Genomic DNA, 15,370 nt, shown 5'->3' with positions numbered 1-15,370 from the left:
TCAGGTAGTATGTAGAATAACTCCCATACAGGAGCCAATTTGCAAATAAATGCTGATCTCCAGAAGAAAAAGGAGCCGGGGTAGGTTTTACTATGGCAGAGGAACTGCAGTACACAACACACAAATGAGGCCTGAGGAGGTTTAGAGACCAGCAGGTGGCGGCTCACCTCTAACACAATCAAACGTCATAAAAAGGCACCCCCTGAGTCTAAAACTTGAAAAGAGTGCTGGGAAGTCCCTTTTAAAGGACGGTTTCCCTCACCCACCCGTAGGTGGCATGCTTCATCATAGGGAATCCTCCTGCACCGCAAACCTAGTCGCAGTGCGGGCTACAACCCCCTCACTGAGAGGAAGGAGGTCAGGAATGTTTTTTATGTAGAGAAGAGGCGTACTAAAACCTTGAGATGAGCAGGATGTGGAGGGAGTGAAATAAGAAGTGAGTGTGAGCTAAAACTAACTGCCTGGTATGCCAGACCAAACTTTAATAGGGCATCCAGAGGTCAGGATTAAAAGGGTATAGCTATGGCAGGGGACTTCCACCTGTCATAGACTAGTAATGGATGACAGGTTTCAGCCTAGCACCCACTGTAGAGGTGTAGCAGCTTTCTTCAGGACCAAACATGAAGAGTGAAGTAAAATAACCACGCATACAGAATTCAGTAGGTGGTAAGAAAGGCATACAACTAGCTAATAGGTATAGTAACCACTCAAAATTGCCGCTGGTAAGCGTCTTCCCTGAAAAGAGGAAAAGTGTTAGATAAACAATGTTTAACACATATCATCACCACGCACTCCCTAGTAAATCACCCTGTGTACATGCTATAAATGCAGTTGTGGCGTATTACTATATAAAAGGGACTGTTCTGAGCGCTTACCCGTATTATCGGGTGAGCTAATGTCACCTTAACATCGGCACACACACTTGAGATGGCATCCAGTTCCTATATAGGAGGAAAGTGTGGAATTCCCCATTAGCTGGCTGTATGCCTTTCTTAACACCTACTGAGTTTGGTATACGTTGTTATTTCACTTCGTCAAAGATGAGCTTAAACAGGTAGACAGCTGTGGATGGTCATCTGTTATACACCTTGTTCCCATGCCTGATAGTCCAATCAGTCGTCTGAAGAAGGTAGATGCACTGCACCAGCACAATGTCACAATTGATAAAAGGACACAATACTCAAAGCAACACATTTTAGTCATGTCAGCAAAACCGATGACTACAACTCAAAGCAACAGATTCCGAGTACTGGATAGGAGACCTGGATATATAACCCACTTTACAAAACACCTTGATGCAAGAAACAGCTAAGTCTAGCATAATGGACAAGTAACCACAATGAGAAATCACGATCCCACCAACAGGATTTGACATGTCATCCAACACCCATTCCCCTGCACTGGACACCAGACACATATCCCACCTACACAGTGATTACTGGAGAAGACTGACCAACATAATCATCATCAGAGGTCAAATTCAAACCCTTTGTGTTGAGCAAGACAAACTAATGATTTCATTGACAGCCTGACACCTTCACAGAAAGTCCTGTGGCATACTTACACACCCCAGTCCAGAGCCCTGGATAAGACATAACAATACAACAAAGACCATTTTCATTCCAATCACAAAACAGTACACACCAAAGGACAGATGACACCCATGTGCAGAGACCTTTCCAATATAGCTCAAAACAACAAATTACAGCCTCAGAAAATATAATCAAACACAAAAAATAGAATGGAGACACAGAACTTTGGACAAGATGCCTCAACAGAGTTTTAGCGAGACACCCTAAACAGTAATTCATGCTCATGGCACAGATTCAAACAGCATCCCATTCATTTACAGCAGCAATCAACAGGATACCATGGCACTATGGACACAACATTAAATATCATGAATCACATCATTATCCAGAACCCTGTATGAAACACACAATGGAGATCATACACGTGCCAAGAGCCCTGAAAACAAAGAGACCAAAACCACAGCTTACACTAAAGCATAGAACTCTGTACACCTCATCTTGGACATTTGTAAATGAGACCTAATAAACTTGATCATATGCATGTCAACTATCATGGGTAAGGCAAATTACATCTACGCCCTAAAGAAACACCACCAATTCCAAGTGAAAACAGTGGATAAAAGGGTGCTAAAACATAGAAGGCAACACATGACGCTTTTAAGGGCAATGAATTTAGTGGGAAACTATAGTGTCTAGAAACCTTGAGAGGTATTCACATGCCAATCTATGCTGAAGTGAAAAAATGATGGTAGCTTAGAAGTGCACAGGTGGAGAGGTCAGTCATGGCAGCTTACTTGAGTCCTGGGATGTCCAGCAAATTTGTAAGCCCAGTCCAATTCAGATCCAAAGTCTATAAGAGAAAAGCAATAAAAACAAACCTTAGGCTCAAACCTGGAAACGGATGGATGCAGTATAGAGGCAGTTCAACATCTGAAAGCTTTAATCTCTATTACCCTTCATGTAGACCCTTCCCTACTCGTTGCTTTAAACTGCGGAACTTAATCAGATATTCACTACAACATGTTGGTCAGGGCAACATCAATAGAAACATAACTTACCTGTAAAATGTGTTCTTCTTGGATATCCTCCTTGTGTTCAATCCTATCATATGACTGGAAAAATCCAGAACACTACTAATATTTTATCATCAGTTATTTTTATAGGAAAATGGTATTCCATTTATATAGTGCTTTTAGTTGTCCACATCTGTGCTTTAGAGCACTACGGGAGGAATGAATAGGACACTTTCTCATTTAATGATTTTTGAGAATATAAATAAAAAACTACAAAAGTGAAATGAGCAGCAGAGGAATTATAGATTTAAAAATAAATTGATGCAAAGGGGGCGTGGCCAACTACATGACCGGGTAGCTGCGTGCTTTGCGAGTTCCACCGGCCCTGTATAAATCCTCTCTCTTATCCTGCTCCTCAACGCCCAACAACCATACCAGTAATGATCGAAAGGTGCCCGGTAGCAGTGACGAGCGTAAACACTACGGATCACGGGCATTCCTGACTATAAACGGAATGTTTCCTTTGCCAGCTTCGGCATGACGCATTATTACATGGCGCCCGCCCGGAGCGGCCTGCAGTGACCAACTCCCACACTTTGAGAGTGGGAGAGGGGGTGCGCGACGGAGGCGGGTGTCGAGTTGCCAGCTACGTGGCAGCGATTGGTGTCCCCTCCCTCTGCTGGTACCGAGACGGGAAGAAGAGCCGCAACGACCAATGCGAAACAAAGCCCTAAGCGGCGTTGGAGCACGGAGCAAGTTTCCCCGCCTTCCAGCACTGTGAACGGCGGTGGCCCTGGATGTCTGCCGGGTCCAGGTAAGGTGATCTAGAACAGCGGGAGGGCCCCTCGCGTTTCCCCTTGTGCCGTGGGTGGTGGCGGCGGTGGTGGGGGCTGTGCGTGTCGGTAGCACGGCCCGAAAGACGTCCATAACAAGCGGCTGCCGTGAGCTGGATAGACTTTCCCCCTGGGCTCACAGACTGAATTCCGCGCTGCCGAGTTGATTCTACAGGGCCCAGTGATATGGCTGATGGACTCTGCTCTCTCCCTCCCCCGCGCAGATTCTACTGGTGTTGTTGTGGACCGTTGTGGGGAGTGGTGGGGGAAGTGAGCAGGTCGGGTGGCCCTGGTGCACACTGCGGGGACTATATCTTCTTGAGCCGGTGATTGCGTTATCACGATCCTGGTACAGTGGCATTTCAATGCGACTCAGCCACAGGGGACTGGGAGTCAACCCCATACATCCAGGTGTAACTCTGAGGAGCTGCGGTGACAGGGGCTACAGGGATACAGTGACCACATATATGTCACCTCCTATGTGCAGTGGGACCCTGAGAACAACCTACACGGGTCCCGGTGGGCCTGAGACGGGGCCTGGCTTTTCCACCCCTTCCGGGAATTTATATGTGCACTGAATGAACATTGCAGTGGAGAGCGAAAGGGAGGTGGGAGACGTGAGCTGTGGTGCCCCTCTGGAGATGGACGTGGTGAGGGAGGCAAAGGTATCATTGCACTGGCCCGTGTGACCTGTCGGCTGCTCCCCACGCTGCTCTTGGACGCCGGCTATTCCACGGGGTGTGAGTTTTTCGGACGATCACTAGCAGTGCTCAAGGGGTCACGTCTGTGGAAGACACTCCCTGGCTGCCACCTGGACGACGGTGATCCAAGAAGGCGAGAGACAAGGAGCCTAGATCGTCATTACAGGGAAAACTGGACCGGTTGCCAAGGTACTCCCTGCGCGGTGGGGGCGGAGGGTGGCCCTGCTCCCTCCCCTCCAGACAACGCAGCCATACTGCAAGCGATTCATGCCTCCCGAGAGAGCCTGGAGGGGAAGGTGGCGCAGATAAGCTCAGAGGTTACGTTATTACGACATGATCTTCGGAAAGTCTCTGAGAGGGTCACCGAGGCGCAACATCGTATCTCGGAACTTGGGGATTCCTCCCATTCAACGCGAAAAGACGTGGCAGGACTCCTAGCGTCAATGAAAGAGGTGGCCTGGAGGGTCGATGACGCTGAAAATAGGGTCCGCAGGAGTGAGGTAATTCAGTTTTCGTATTTAGCCACCATTTTGTGTCTTTCCGCCATTTTGTGTTGCCCTCACTCAGGCAGTGCGGGAACGAGGTGTTGTTTTCCCTCATCCTACTGCAACATGTCAAATAACCTCCTGCCTCTGTTTATAGCTGGTGTCAGGGTCTGACCGACTCCACTAATCCTCGTCTGGTTTGACTGATCCCTGTCTCGACTATCTGTTGGTTCGCACCATTCTTTCCTGACTTTATCTTATCCTCTGGCCTTCGCTATTCTTTACTCGTATTCTCTCATTTCACAACTGTCCTGCGGGGCATACAAATGTGTCCTGTCACCTGCAAGTCGACTTATAAACACTACCACTGATTAACTTGTGGGGAAGGGTGACAAATACAGTTGGAAGGGAGGCTTATTTGAGTTACTTAATATCTTGTTTTCACATTCTTCTCATTGGTTAACCCTGTATGCATTGGGAGTGTTCTTTGTGAATATGTGTGTTATAAAAGATTGTGCGCCACAAAGTAAAGTGGCAGTCTCCTAAGAACATACCGAGTGTACTTCTGGGACAACTGTACTTAGCTGCAGCTAATAAACCAAACCTTCTACGCCTAACGGAGTGTCCCGTGTCTCTGTTCGACAAAGCAGGTGAACTCAGGAGATTAAGGTGTACCCTGCGCCGCCAGGCCCATATGGTCTAGGTTCTTCAGGTGCAATCTTAGATTTATTGGTTTTCCAGAAGACGTGGAACGCACCGACCTGGGCCAGTTTCTCCTAACATTTCTAAAGGATGCCCTGCCTGCCACACAATTTTCGACCTGCTTTGTCATAGAGCGAGCACATCAGATGCCTAACGTCCGCCCCCTGCTGGGGGCTCCCCCTCGGCCCTTGATAGCTCGTTTCTTGAACTTTCAAGATAGAGATCTAATACTTTGCGAACTGAGGAAGAAATGAGAGATTAAATATGAAAAAACAAGAGTGATGGTATTCCCTGACTATTCGCGAGAGGTCCAAAAGCAGGGACGCACTTTTAATCCCATTGAGGTGAAACTGAGAGCACTCTGGATTCAATATATGTTGTTATTCCCAGCTAAACTCGAAGTCATTTTCCAGGGCTCCACATTGTTCTTTCAGACCCCCGAGAAGGCATGGTCCTGGGTCGAGGAACGGCCCTTGTTACGGCGTCGATCGCCTCAAACCTCAGGGCTGTACACGGAAAAGAGGATGGGCTCCAGCCAAGAAAGACCTAAAGAAAAACGTCGGAGACGAGCGCTGCAAATCAGGAGTTCAGCTGGGGGAACACCAGGGAGGTCCTTGAGATCCAGGGAGAGTAAGTCGTCACCACATTTTGGAATCGGAAAACGACGTTGTTCGGACTCCCTTGGTACAGACCCTCCAGAGTCAAGTGAGACTCTCAACACGGAACTCTCCGAGAGCGAAGAGTCGGCGGATGCGGACTGTGAACACCCGCTGCTTGAGAGCATACAGCGACTGGAAGCGTCAGACCTGATCCTCCCTGAAACAGAAACAAGTACGCAACAACTGCAACCGCCCAGCAATGGCGAAGAGGACTGAGAAGCAGTTGCTGGACGGCCGTCACAAGACAGTAAGATACTCCCAAGGCCTGGCAGACACTGTAGATCTTTGGCCTGACAAAGGGAAGTACACTGTGTGCTCTTATCATATCATTATCTAGTTAGTTGTATTAAGGAGGGAGGGAGGGTTACAGATCTCTTGGGGGATTACCCGTGCCAGAATTGTCATGTTCACAAGCGGGGGTTGGTGTGGGTACCTGAAGAGTGTAGGGTGGGGTGTTTGTTAAACACTGTTACGAGATGTGAGTTCTGCAAGGGAGAGGGGACTGTTTTTTCCAGCTAGATCACATGACTACTGAGATTGAGGAGAGAACGAGAGATGTGAGCAATGCGCCGAGGGAGGGCGAGACTTGTTACAATTTATTCTTGATGCTGCAATGGCTGAGGGCAGGTATACCGTAATGACATGGAATTTCAATGGGTTAGTAAACAAAATTAAGCGAGGCCTAGTATCCAACTATCTTAAAAGACTCAAACCCGATATAATATTTTTACAAGAGACACATCTGATGGGCTCGCACTGTTCCTTCTTGGGCAGGGGACACTACACTACCCTGGCACAAGCAGGTTTTACCAAGGGCTCGAGGGGGGTGGCTATTCTTAATGAAAAATCACCCCCCTTTCGGGTTACACAACAATGGGTGGACCAAGACGGGACATATGTTGCTGTTCAGGGCATTTGGAATCGTAAAACATTCCTTCTTATTAGCACCTACGCTCCCCCACGACTACAACAACATACGCTCGATAAACTGACGGATATCCTACTACATTCCGGTCCCGCCACACAACCTCAACGATGTGATTGATCCCACCTTAGATCGCACCCAGGTCCGACCTGGTATGCATGGACACACACCATTGACCAGATTCCGAGATGTCCTTGGGTTGACTGACATATGGCGCCGCTATCACCCAACCATACGTGCCTATTCCTATTTTTCAGGGGCTCACAGGGTGTTCTCAATAATTGACTACCTCTGTGCTCCAGCGGGGGAGATTGGACGGATGGACAGGGTGGAATACTTAGCGAGGGGCATCTCAGATCATTCCCCACTTCTACTAACGGTGGGGGGGGTGGGGGGGGGGGGGGGATGGCATCCGGAATGCGAACTGGAGATTGAGCCCATGGGTCCTAAAAGATAGCAGAGTTGCAGAGGAACTCAGAGTGGAGTCCGAACTATATTTTAGGGAGAATGTCAGCTCTTTGCAGTCGGCAGTTACTTTACGGGAAGCATTTAAAACAGTCCTCAGAGCTAGAGCTCAAAACATAATTGCACATAAAAAAAGACGGGAAATTCAAGAGATAGAAGCCCTCGAACGTAGGTTGTTAAGTCTTGAGGGGGATGGAACCTCCACACTGAGTAGTCACACCCTTCGCCAAATCGCACCAAAAATGAATACCAAGCGCTAGTAACTCATGAGGTACAAACCCAGCAATTAGCAGTCCAACATCGGTTGTATGAGATGGGGGATAGGGCCGGGAAATTACTTGCATGGCTGGGCAGGAAGGAACTGGAGTTGTGATGGGTAATGTTCATACAGGAACAAAGCCTTACACACACTACACCCAAAGATATATCAGGGCCCTTTGTCCGATACTACACGGACCTTTATGCAGCTAGACCACAAACGAGCGAGGCGCAAGTGATCCACTACTTGGAATCCATTGAGCTCCCCTCCCTCTCCCCAGAGGAAAACACTTGAGGAGGTGACATAGGCCATTAGCCGCCAAAAGTCTGGGAAAACCCCGGGCCCAAACGGACTTCCGGGAGCATTTTTTTAATTGAATAGTAGTTTGCTAGCTCCGCATCCGCATCTGCTCAACACGGTTCAGCTGTCAAAGGAGCAGGGGATCCTCCCAAAAGATCTCCGAACGGCTACTGTAGTTGTCATCCATAAGGCAGGGAAGCCACCGGAGGATTGTGGGTCCTATCGACCTATATCACTGTTCAATATTGAAACAAAAAATGTTGCCACTATTCTGGCGAAGCGCCTCCTGACAGTCATTACACCCCTGATACATTTAACCTACGGAGACTAGCTAACTGGTTGGACACAGTTCAGGGTCGAGACAGCCCCTATCTGCTCCTTTCACTAGACGCCAAAAAGGCGTTCAATACCATTCACTGGCCCTTTATGAGATGTACCTTGGAAAAGTTTGGATCTGGTCTGATATTTCGGGAATGATTGGCGCTTTTATATAATGCTCCCGAGGCTACTGTCCGGGTTAATGGGGTTACCTCGTCGAGCTGGCCAATCCAAAGAGGCACAGGACAGGGTTGTCCCCTGTCTCCCCTACTGTTTGCTCTCATATTGGAACCCCTGGCCTGTGTGGTCAGAGCCTGCCCAGGGCTGGGTGGTTTCACAGACGAGTCTCGTTTTTTAACAGAAGAACGCATATCCCTATATGCAGATGATATTTTGTTGTATGTCACGGACCCTGACGAGACACTCCCTGCACATTTTTGAAGAATACGGCCGCCACGCGGGATATAGGATTAACAGGAGTAAATCCACCCAGTACCTGGTGGGAGGGGAGGTGGAATCCCAGCCCTACCCGAGCTGCCTATGATTGGCTACGGAGGGATTCACCTACTTGAGCCTTTACATCACCACTGAGGTGGCAAGCAGTCTAGATCGTAATACAAGCCGGGTCCTTTCAAAGATGTTAAGAGGTGGAGGAGGCTCCCTCTGACAATCATGGGGAGAGCCGCCATGTATAAGATGGTCACACTTTCCCAGTTGCTCTATATTTTGCAAAATACTTACTCAACAATGAATTGTGCTTACTTCTCTGGGATGGGGCCCATCCACGTATAGCATTGCAGACATTGCAGCGAAACCCGTATAATGGGGGGTTGGCCCTGCCGGACATCAGAGCATATTATAGAGCGGCTCATCTCATTGTAATCAATGAACGGCACAACGCTCCCATGGTCATCCCACCTACAGGTTGGAAAGACTGCACTTCCAGAAACGTACGCAGTTGCACTACATATATGGGGGCAAAGTTAGTAGCTGGCTTTTACCAGCAAGGAGGAGAGTCCCGCTCAGGCCATCTCGCTGACCTATAAAACACTACTTAATAACATGCCCGATAAACTGGGCCTGCTTAGAGTTAAATGGGAATGCACCACTGGCCCAATGGAAGATATAGATTGGGAGGCAGCCCTTATGCACCCGCATGAAGTGGCGATTAAATTAAAGTTGCGTCTTATTCAATATAAAATCCTTCACAGGACCTACTTCGACAGGGCTAGACTACATACTATGGGGAGAGCTGACACTCCAGATTGTCTCAGATGCCACACAGAACGCAGTACATTTATACACACCCTTTGGGAATGCAACAGGATACAGCTATACTGGAGTAAGGTAGTGAAGGAACTGAACAATATATTGGGAGCGCAACTTGAGCTGGAAGCTCGCTTTCTTTTATTAGGAATCCCTACGGATGTGGACCTGCCACGCCATAAACTTATGTTAGTCAACCTGGGGCTAGTGGTGGCCAAAAGGGACATAGCTCGCTATTGGGGGGCTCACCAACTCCCCAGACTTAAGGAATGGAGAACATGTTTAGATCTCTATATGGTTGCGGAGAGAGTGACATACAAAGCAAGGGGATGTCCCCGGAAATTCCGCAAGATATGGGCCCCATGGATAAAATATTACGGTTTGGAACTGTGTGAGGAGGAGGGGGTGGGCCTAATATCGGGGAGATCGGGGAAAGAGCCTTGACAACTGTGATGCCTGACCCATTGTCGGTAATTGTAGATACATTCGATGTGACCCTCAGCACATGTACATCTCAACATCTAGAGTCTGATCTCTTGCTCTCAATCGAAGAGAACGTTGCTAGACCGATTGTTCTATATTGAATGCTATTGCTCCACACTCATTTAATCTTGTGTAGTTATGATTTCTCTGACTGTATGTTTATATTGCAAACTATAAATGAAAACATTTGTAAAAAAAATATTGAAATTGATGTCTCTAAAACATTGCGAAAGCCGAAATGTCACGGACTGTGACTTAGCTTCACTTGCCTTCCAGTCTATCTCTGCAAGATTACATTTCTCAAGCGATAAAGCGATAACAACTATCACCTCCCCCCTTCTACCATCCATACAAACATTAACCCATATAATGACTGTGCAGTATATACAGATTTAAAATCAGTGATAGTTACTTTAAAAGGAATACCTAATTCCCTTTGTTACCTGTCAAAGAGCTAAACAATTCACATTCCACTAGTAGTGGAAACCCTTATAAATATTTTTTAACAGTCCTTAACTACTCAAATATCTCACTTCCTTCTCTGGTTGTCACACTATAGCAGTTCCAAAATAACTCATTGTTTTCAGTGTTTTTTGAGACGGTAAGTAAACACATGAAATGTTTCATATTTGCAATCGAGCAAAGATTTACGAGAGCACTCCTCGTTGACACTTTTTCAGCAGCATTGGCTCCCAAAACAGTGGCAATCTGGAAATCTGCACCAACATTTATAGTAGTAGCTGGAAGGTTTTCCTTTCCAGCGGCTGGGAACTTTATCTATGGTGAGAACTCCCTGTAACAACAAAATACTACTACAAACAAACCGTATTTGAGGGTTTCATATACTGACAAAAATCAAGACTACCTCAAGGAGCATAAAGGCAGAGACCACTGTTAGAAGGAAACGTTACTTGTAATCCATCATCAGAGCCTTTGCTGCATTCATGAACACTTTGCTGCTCTGTCTGTGAGCTTGATCTGAAAAGTTCTGTCTGTGCCCAAAATGATTTCAGAAGAGAAATTCTCTTTTTAAAAATAAATATATCAAAAATGAATATTTTCTTTCTTCCTTTAATGTTAAAACTGTTGTAATTAAACCTTTAAAGTGTCTTTAAAAAGGCAGTAGACGTGACCATTCCTAATGCGTTTCTGTCAGAAAGAAGGAAGAGAGGGGGCTCAGATTTACAAAGGGAAAACCTGTAATGGGCCTTTCAGTACCAAGTCAGTCCCAGAAGAAATCGCTGTTGTAGTGGCATGCATTTCCTCAAACTAGGAATTTTGACTATTTTCAAATCTTTGGCATGAAACTCAGCTGGCAATTATTTTGAAGCACAGACAGAGTCATATGGATCTTAACAGAAGACTTGTCACATCATGGTTGTATTCTCATGGTTTCACAGGGAGATTAGCGGACCATCCATGAACTGAGTTTAGAATTTAGTTTGTCATAATGCAGCACTAGGATTGCAAGTGGGTAATTTCTCCTTCTTCTCATGTTATCTTCATGAATGCTCATAAGACTAGATAACACATGCTTATATGAGCTAAAGGAAGCCTCGATCAAGAAAATGGAAAGGAGGTGGATAAACATTTAATAAATGCATCTAATAAAACAGAGACTTGCACATCGTGTTGGTGCAAGTTGCAAAGCATGTTGCACTGACCTCTCGCAACTGTATTTGATGCCAAAGTCTAGATCTATGGTTGGCATCCTTCTTAATGTCTCTATAGGCAGGTCTTTTGCAGGAGGACAGTGGCTCTCATTGATGGATGTATGGCCATCAACTGCTTGTAATTACATGCAGGCAAGAAAGAGGCCCTCCTCCTCAGAAGGCAGCCCTCAATTTGGTCTCCTGATTGGTGGCCTGCGTCACATGCTTCCTTCCCTTCGCCAAAGCCTAAAATTGTAGGCATTTGCCTTGATGAATATCTCAACTTGATAGCCAAATTATGCCTTCAGCTGGTAAATGTCTTGGCATCCTGAAATCTCTCAATGGGCGCCGCACTTTCTAAACTTCATTGGCTTCTGGTGAAGAAACGGCTTGTTTTTAAAGCCCTGGTCTTTTGTTACAGGATGTTTAGGAAGACAGTCACAGCTTACTTGCATTCTGTTTTTTCTCCCTAATCTACTTCTAGATGTCTTAAATCTTCCGATGCTCTATTAGCGCAGGTTGCACGGTGAGAAATGTTGTTAGTGGATGAGGCCGCTATGTGGAGTTGAGTGCCATCTCCAGACTGATTATAGAGGATCCCAGCCATTCTTAGTAGGACTCCCAGATGTTCAATATTGAGGCTGAACAAGGTAGGAGTAAGGATAGAATCCTGTGGAATTCCTTGATCGGCGGCTTTCTGTGAAGACAGTTATCAATTCTCATTGTTTGTGATTTACCCTTGCAGAACGATTCAAACTATTTTAGGACCATGCTGTCAATGCCCGTACAATTATTTAGTGTATCGAGAAGTGTACAGTGATTTCCTGTAACAAAAGCTGCTGACACGTCAAGACGGATCAGGAGGCAGGAGCTGCCTGGATAAAGGGCTCGAAGAGCAGCATCAACTACCTGAAGCAGTACTGTTTCGGTTCTGCACCCTTGATTGAAACCGGATTGGAATCTGTCCAGAAAGTTGTTTTTTATATGCTGGGTGAGTTGCTCAGCTACACGTCTTTTGATGATTTTTGCAAAATAAAGGTTGGTTTGAGATACAGCGAAAGTTGTTAAGGTCAATCACAACTAAAGAGGGTTTTTTGAGAAGTGGGGTAACTTGACCAGTTTTGAGAGACTCAGAGAATGTGTAAAGGTATTTGGTCATGTTACAAGTAATAGGATCCACAAAGTGATTTGAGGGTTTGGTTTCATGATGTTTTTAAGTAAGACTTCCTCTCTTCACTATGTCAAAGGTTTGTCAGGCTTTGCAAACCGTGGTCGGGGTAGGATGTTCATTTTGGTGTAGGAGCGATTTCAATTTGGAATCAAAAAAATGTACCAACTCTTCTGCTTTCTTGGAGGGTGCATCACATTTGATGGAAGTAGGCAAGGAAGGGATGTTGGGTGTTTTGATCAGGCTAAAGAATTGTTTAGATCAATTCTAGGCTGAGTCACGGAGGGATGGAAAGTGTTTTTTTTCTCAGGAAATCTATGCCTTTGGAATAGTTATCTTGCATTAGAGAGGCAGCACAGATTAGTGGTGAAAGGTGTCTGTCTCCATTTCTTGTACAGAGATCGCAAGTTCTTTTTCTTCCTCATATAGGGCCTCGTATATGGCCTTATTAAACCTTTGAAGCAGTTGGTGTTGGTCTTTTCTTTTTGCTCTGGAGTGGGGCTCCCTCATCCAGCAAAACAGAGAGATGCCAAAGCAGTGGGCAGTTGAGACGTTGACATCTGTCGCTGGACTAAAGAGAGGTAGTACCTTCATTGCAGATTTGCTGAGTGTATTGATGTTCTTGATGTTGCAAAACCAGGAATTTACTCTTATGGTCACTGAGTGAGAGAGTTGCAACAAAAAAGGAATAAGAAAGTGTCCACACCAGTCTACCAGAATGAGTTAATCGACTGAGAGGAGGTCCTCTTAAGAGATTATTAGATCAAGTATAGAGCATTTTGTCTGCATTGGTTTAAGACTGTGTTGTATCAGATAGTTTGCAAAGAGAAACATGGTAAGCTGGTTGACTGTAGAATCTTCTGATTTGCCCTAATGAATTTTAAAATCTCCTAAAATATCATCTTGTTGTTTTGTGTTGATTGGTCACATGCTAGATCAATGTATTCCTCGATAGAGGCTGAGTTGTCATCTGGTGGGTAATAGATGACATTAACTCTGAAAGGGCAGTTACGCTGCGCTCGTAGTTCCAGGGTTAGGCACTGGAGTGCGGAAAAAGGGCCACTGGGAAGCTCCTTGCATTGTATGGAGTCTCTGAAGATGCCAGCAATGCCTCCCCCGACTCTACCTACTCTATTGTTTCTGATGATGGAGTAGTTAGGAGGAAGAAGGCGGTTGAATATGGTATGGGACATGTCATTGAACCAGGTCTCTGTGATAATTATTAAGTCTAGATTAAAATATATTTTGTAATTGTGTCTGAAATTTCAAGCTTGTGTTTCATTGCTGTTATGCAATTATGGTACATGCACCGTGCAGCCGGAGCGAATGATTTGGTGTAAGAGGTTTCTGGGTTTTGGTTGCAAAAGGAAGGATTTTTCTGTTAGCCGGGGCCTACTTTGGGAAAGTCTGGTGTTTTGCATAGGATGCTCCCAGTGTGTGTGAGGAGGGGTTTGGAATTTAGGTGGCAGTGGGACAGAATGAGATAATGGAAAGGATAGGAAACTATGTGTACGGGATGGGCAGACGGGTGGGTTAGAGGGGTGGCAGTCCTGGTTGGGAGGGCAGTATTGGAGATCTCCCCAGATGGTGCTTGGGGTGGAATAACAGTACAGGCTCGAAGAGGTGGTAGGCTGACAGGAAGTGCCATGTTGGGGAAAATATGGGCAATATGGGTTACAGGGAGTGTTTAAGACGGAGATTAGATAATGTATGTGGTGTCGGTCAGCGTGTTTGGAGGAGAGAGTCAGGAGAGGCAAGTTGAACTTGTGTTAAGGCATTGAGAAGCAAAGTGAATAGGTGGTGGAATAATGAGTGGCAAGAGTCATTGGATCGAATCATAATCTTACCATTATTGTATATGGACATGATGATAGATCCATTGAAGTAGAGAGGGATCAATTTTGAGTTTGCAGCCATGTGAGATGTTACATAATGATGTGATATAAAGGGCCCGATTATGACTTTGGCGCAGTTGCGTCGGCTTTCCGCTGGCGAGGCTGCGCCAAAGCCACATGAGGACCGTCCGCCTTGTAATGGCTTTTTTATTCACTGGCAGGCATTTCCTTTGCCATTCCCATGGCAGATCCTATAAAATAGGCACTGCAATGGAAACATCAAAGGAAGTTTCAGCACGGTATGGACTGAAAAGTCCATGCCGTGCTGGGACTTCTGTGCATGCACACAGGGGGGCACATGTTGTGCCCCCCTGTGTGCATCCACAAGGCATGAGACACCCTTTCTTTCCTCACCGCCACTGATTTCATGGAGGAAAGACCTCCATGAAATCAGTGGCAGTAACGAAAGTCATTATATGCTTGGCCGGACTGCGGCGGTCCTGCCAAACATATGGTTCCCTGTCGGAGTCAGATGTCCCAGAGAGCACGACCACTAGGGTCGTAATGTGGCGGTCACAAGACCGCCATTACCCCGCCACCTCAAATCTGGCGGTCCGAGGACCACCAAACTCGTAATCAGGCCCTAAGTGTATTGTGGAAGATGTCAATTAAGGTTGAGAAGCTACAGGAAAAGAAAATGAGGGTGGTTTTGAGCTACCTGTGTCGGCTGCTGTGCTATTGATCAGCAAACAGGGTGTCGAGGAAAGTCTTTCA

The 15,370-nt window shown here is 46.2% G+C and overlaps 1 protein-coding gene across 1 annotated transcript in view; it reads right to left on the bottom strand.

Annotated features, from left to right (window-relative positions):
- ESYT1 (extended synaptotagmin 1) overlaps positions 1-15,370 on the bottom strand; it is a 429,479-nt gene that overhangs the window by 272,437 nt on the left and 141,672 nt on the right. The window contains exon 7 of the mRNA XM_085600294.1: positions 2,327-2,382. Within this exon, the coding sequence (XP_085456420.1) occupies positions 2,327-2,382 (56 nt within the window). The remainder of the gene's footprint in view (positions 1-2,326; positions 2,383-15,370) is intronic.

This window comes from Triturus cristatus, chromosome 4_2 (assembly GCF_964204655.1).
Source record: "Triturus cristatus chromosome 4_2, aTriCri1.1, whole genome shotgun sequence".
Taxonomy (NCBI): domain Eukaryota; kingdom Metazoa; phylum Chordata; class Amphibia; order Caudata; family Salamandridae; genus Triturus; species Triturus cristatus.
The sequence above is the reverse complement of the archived record's forward strand: the minus strand, read 5'-3'. Positions and strand labels throughout refer to the sequence as shown.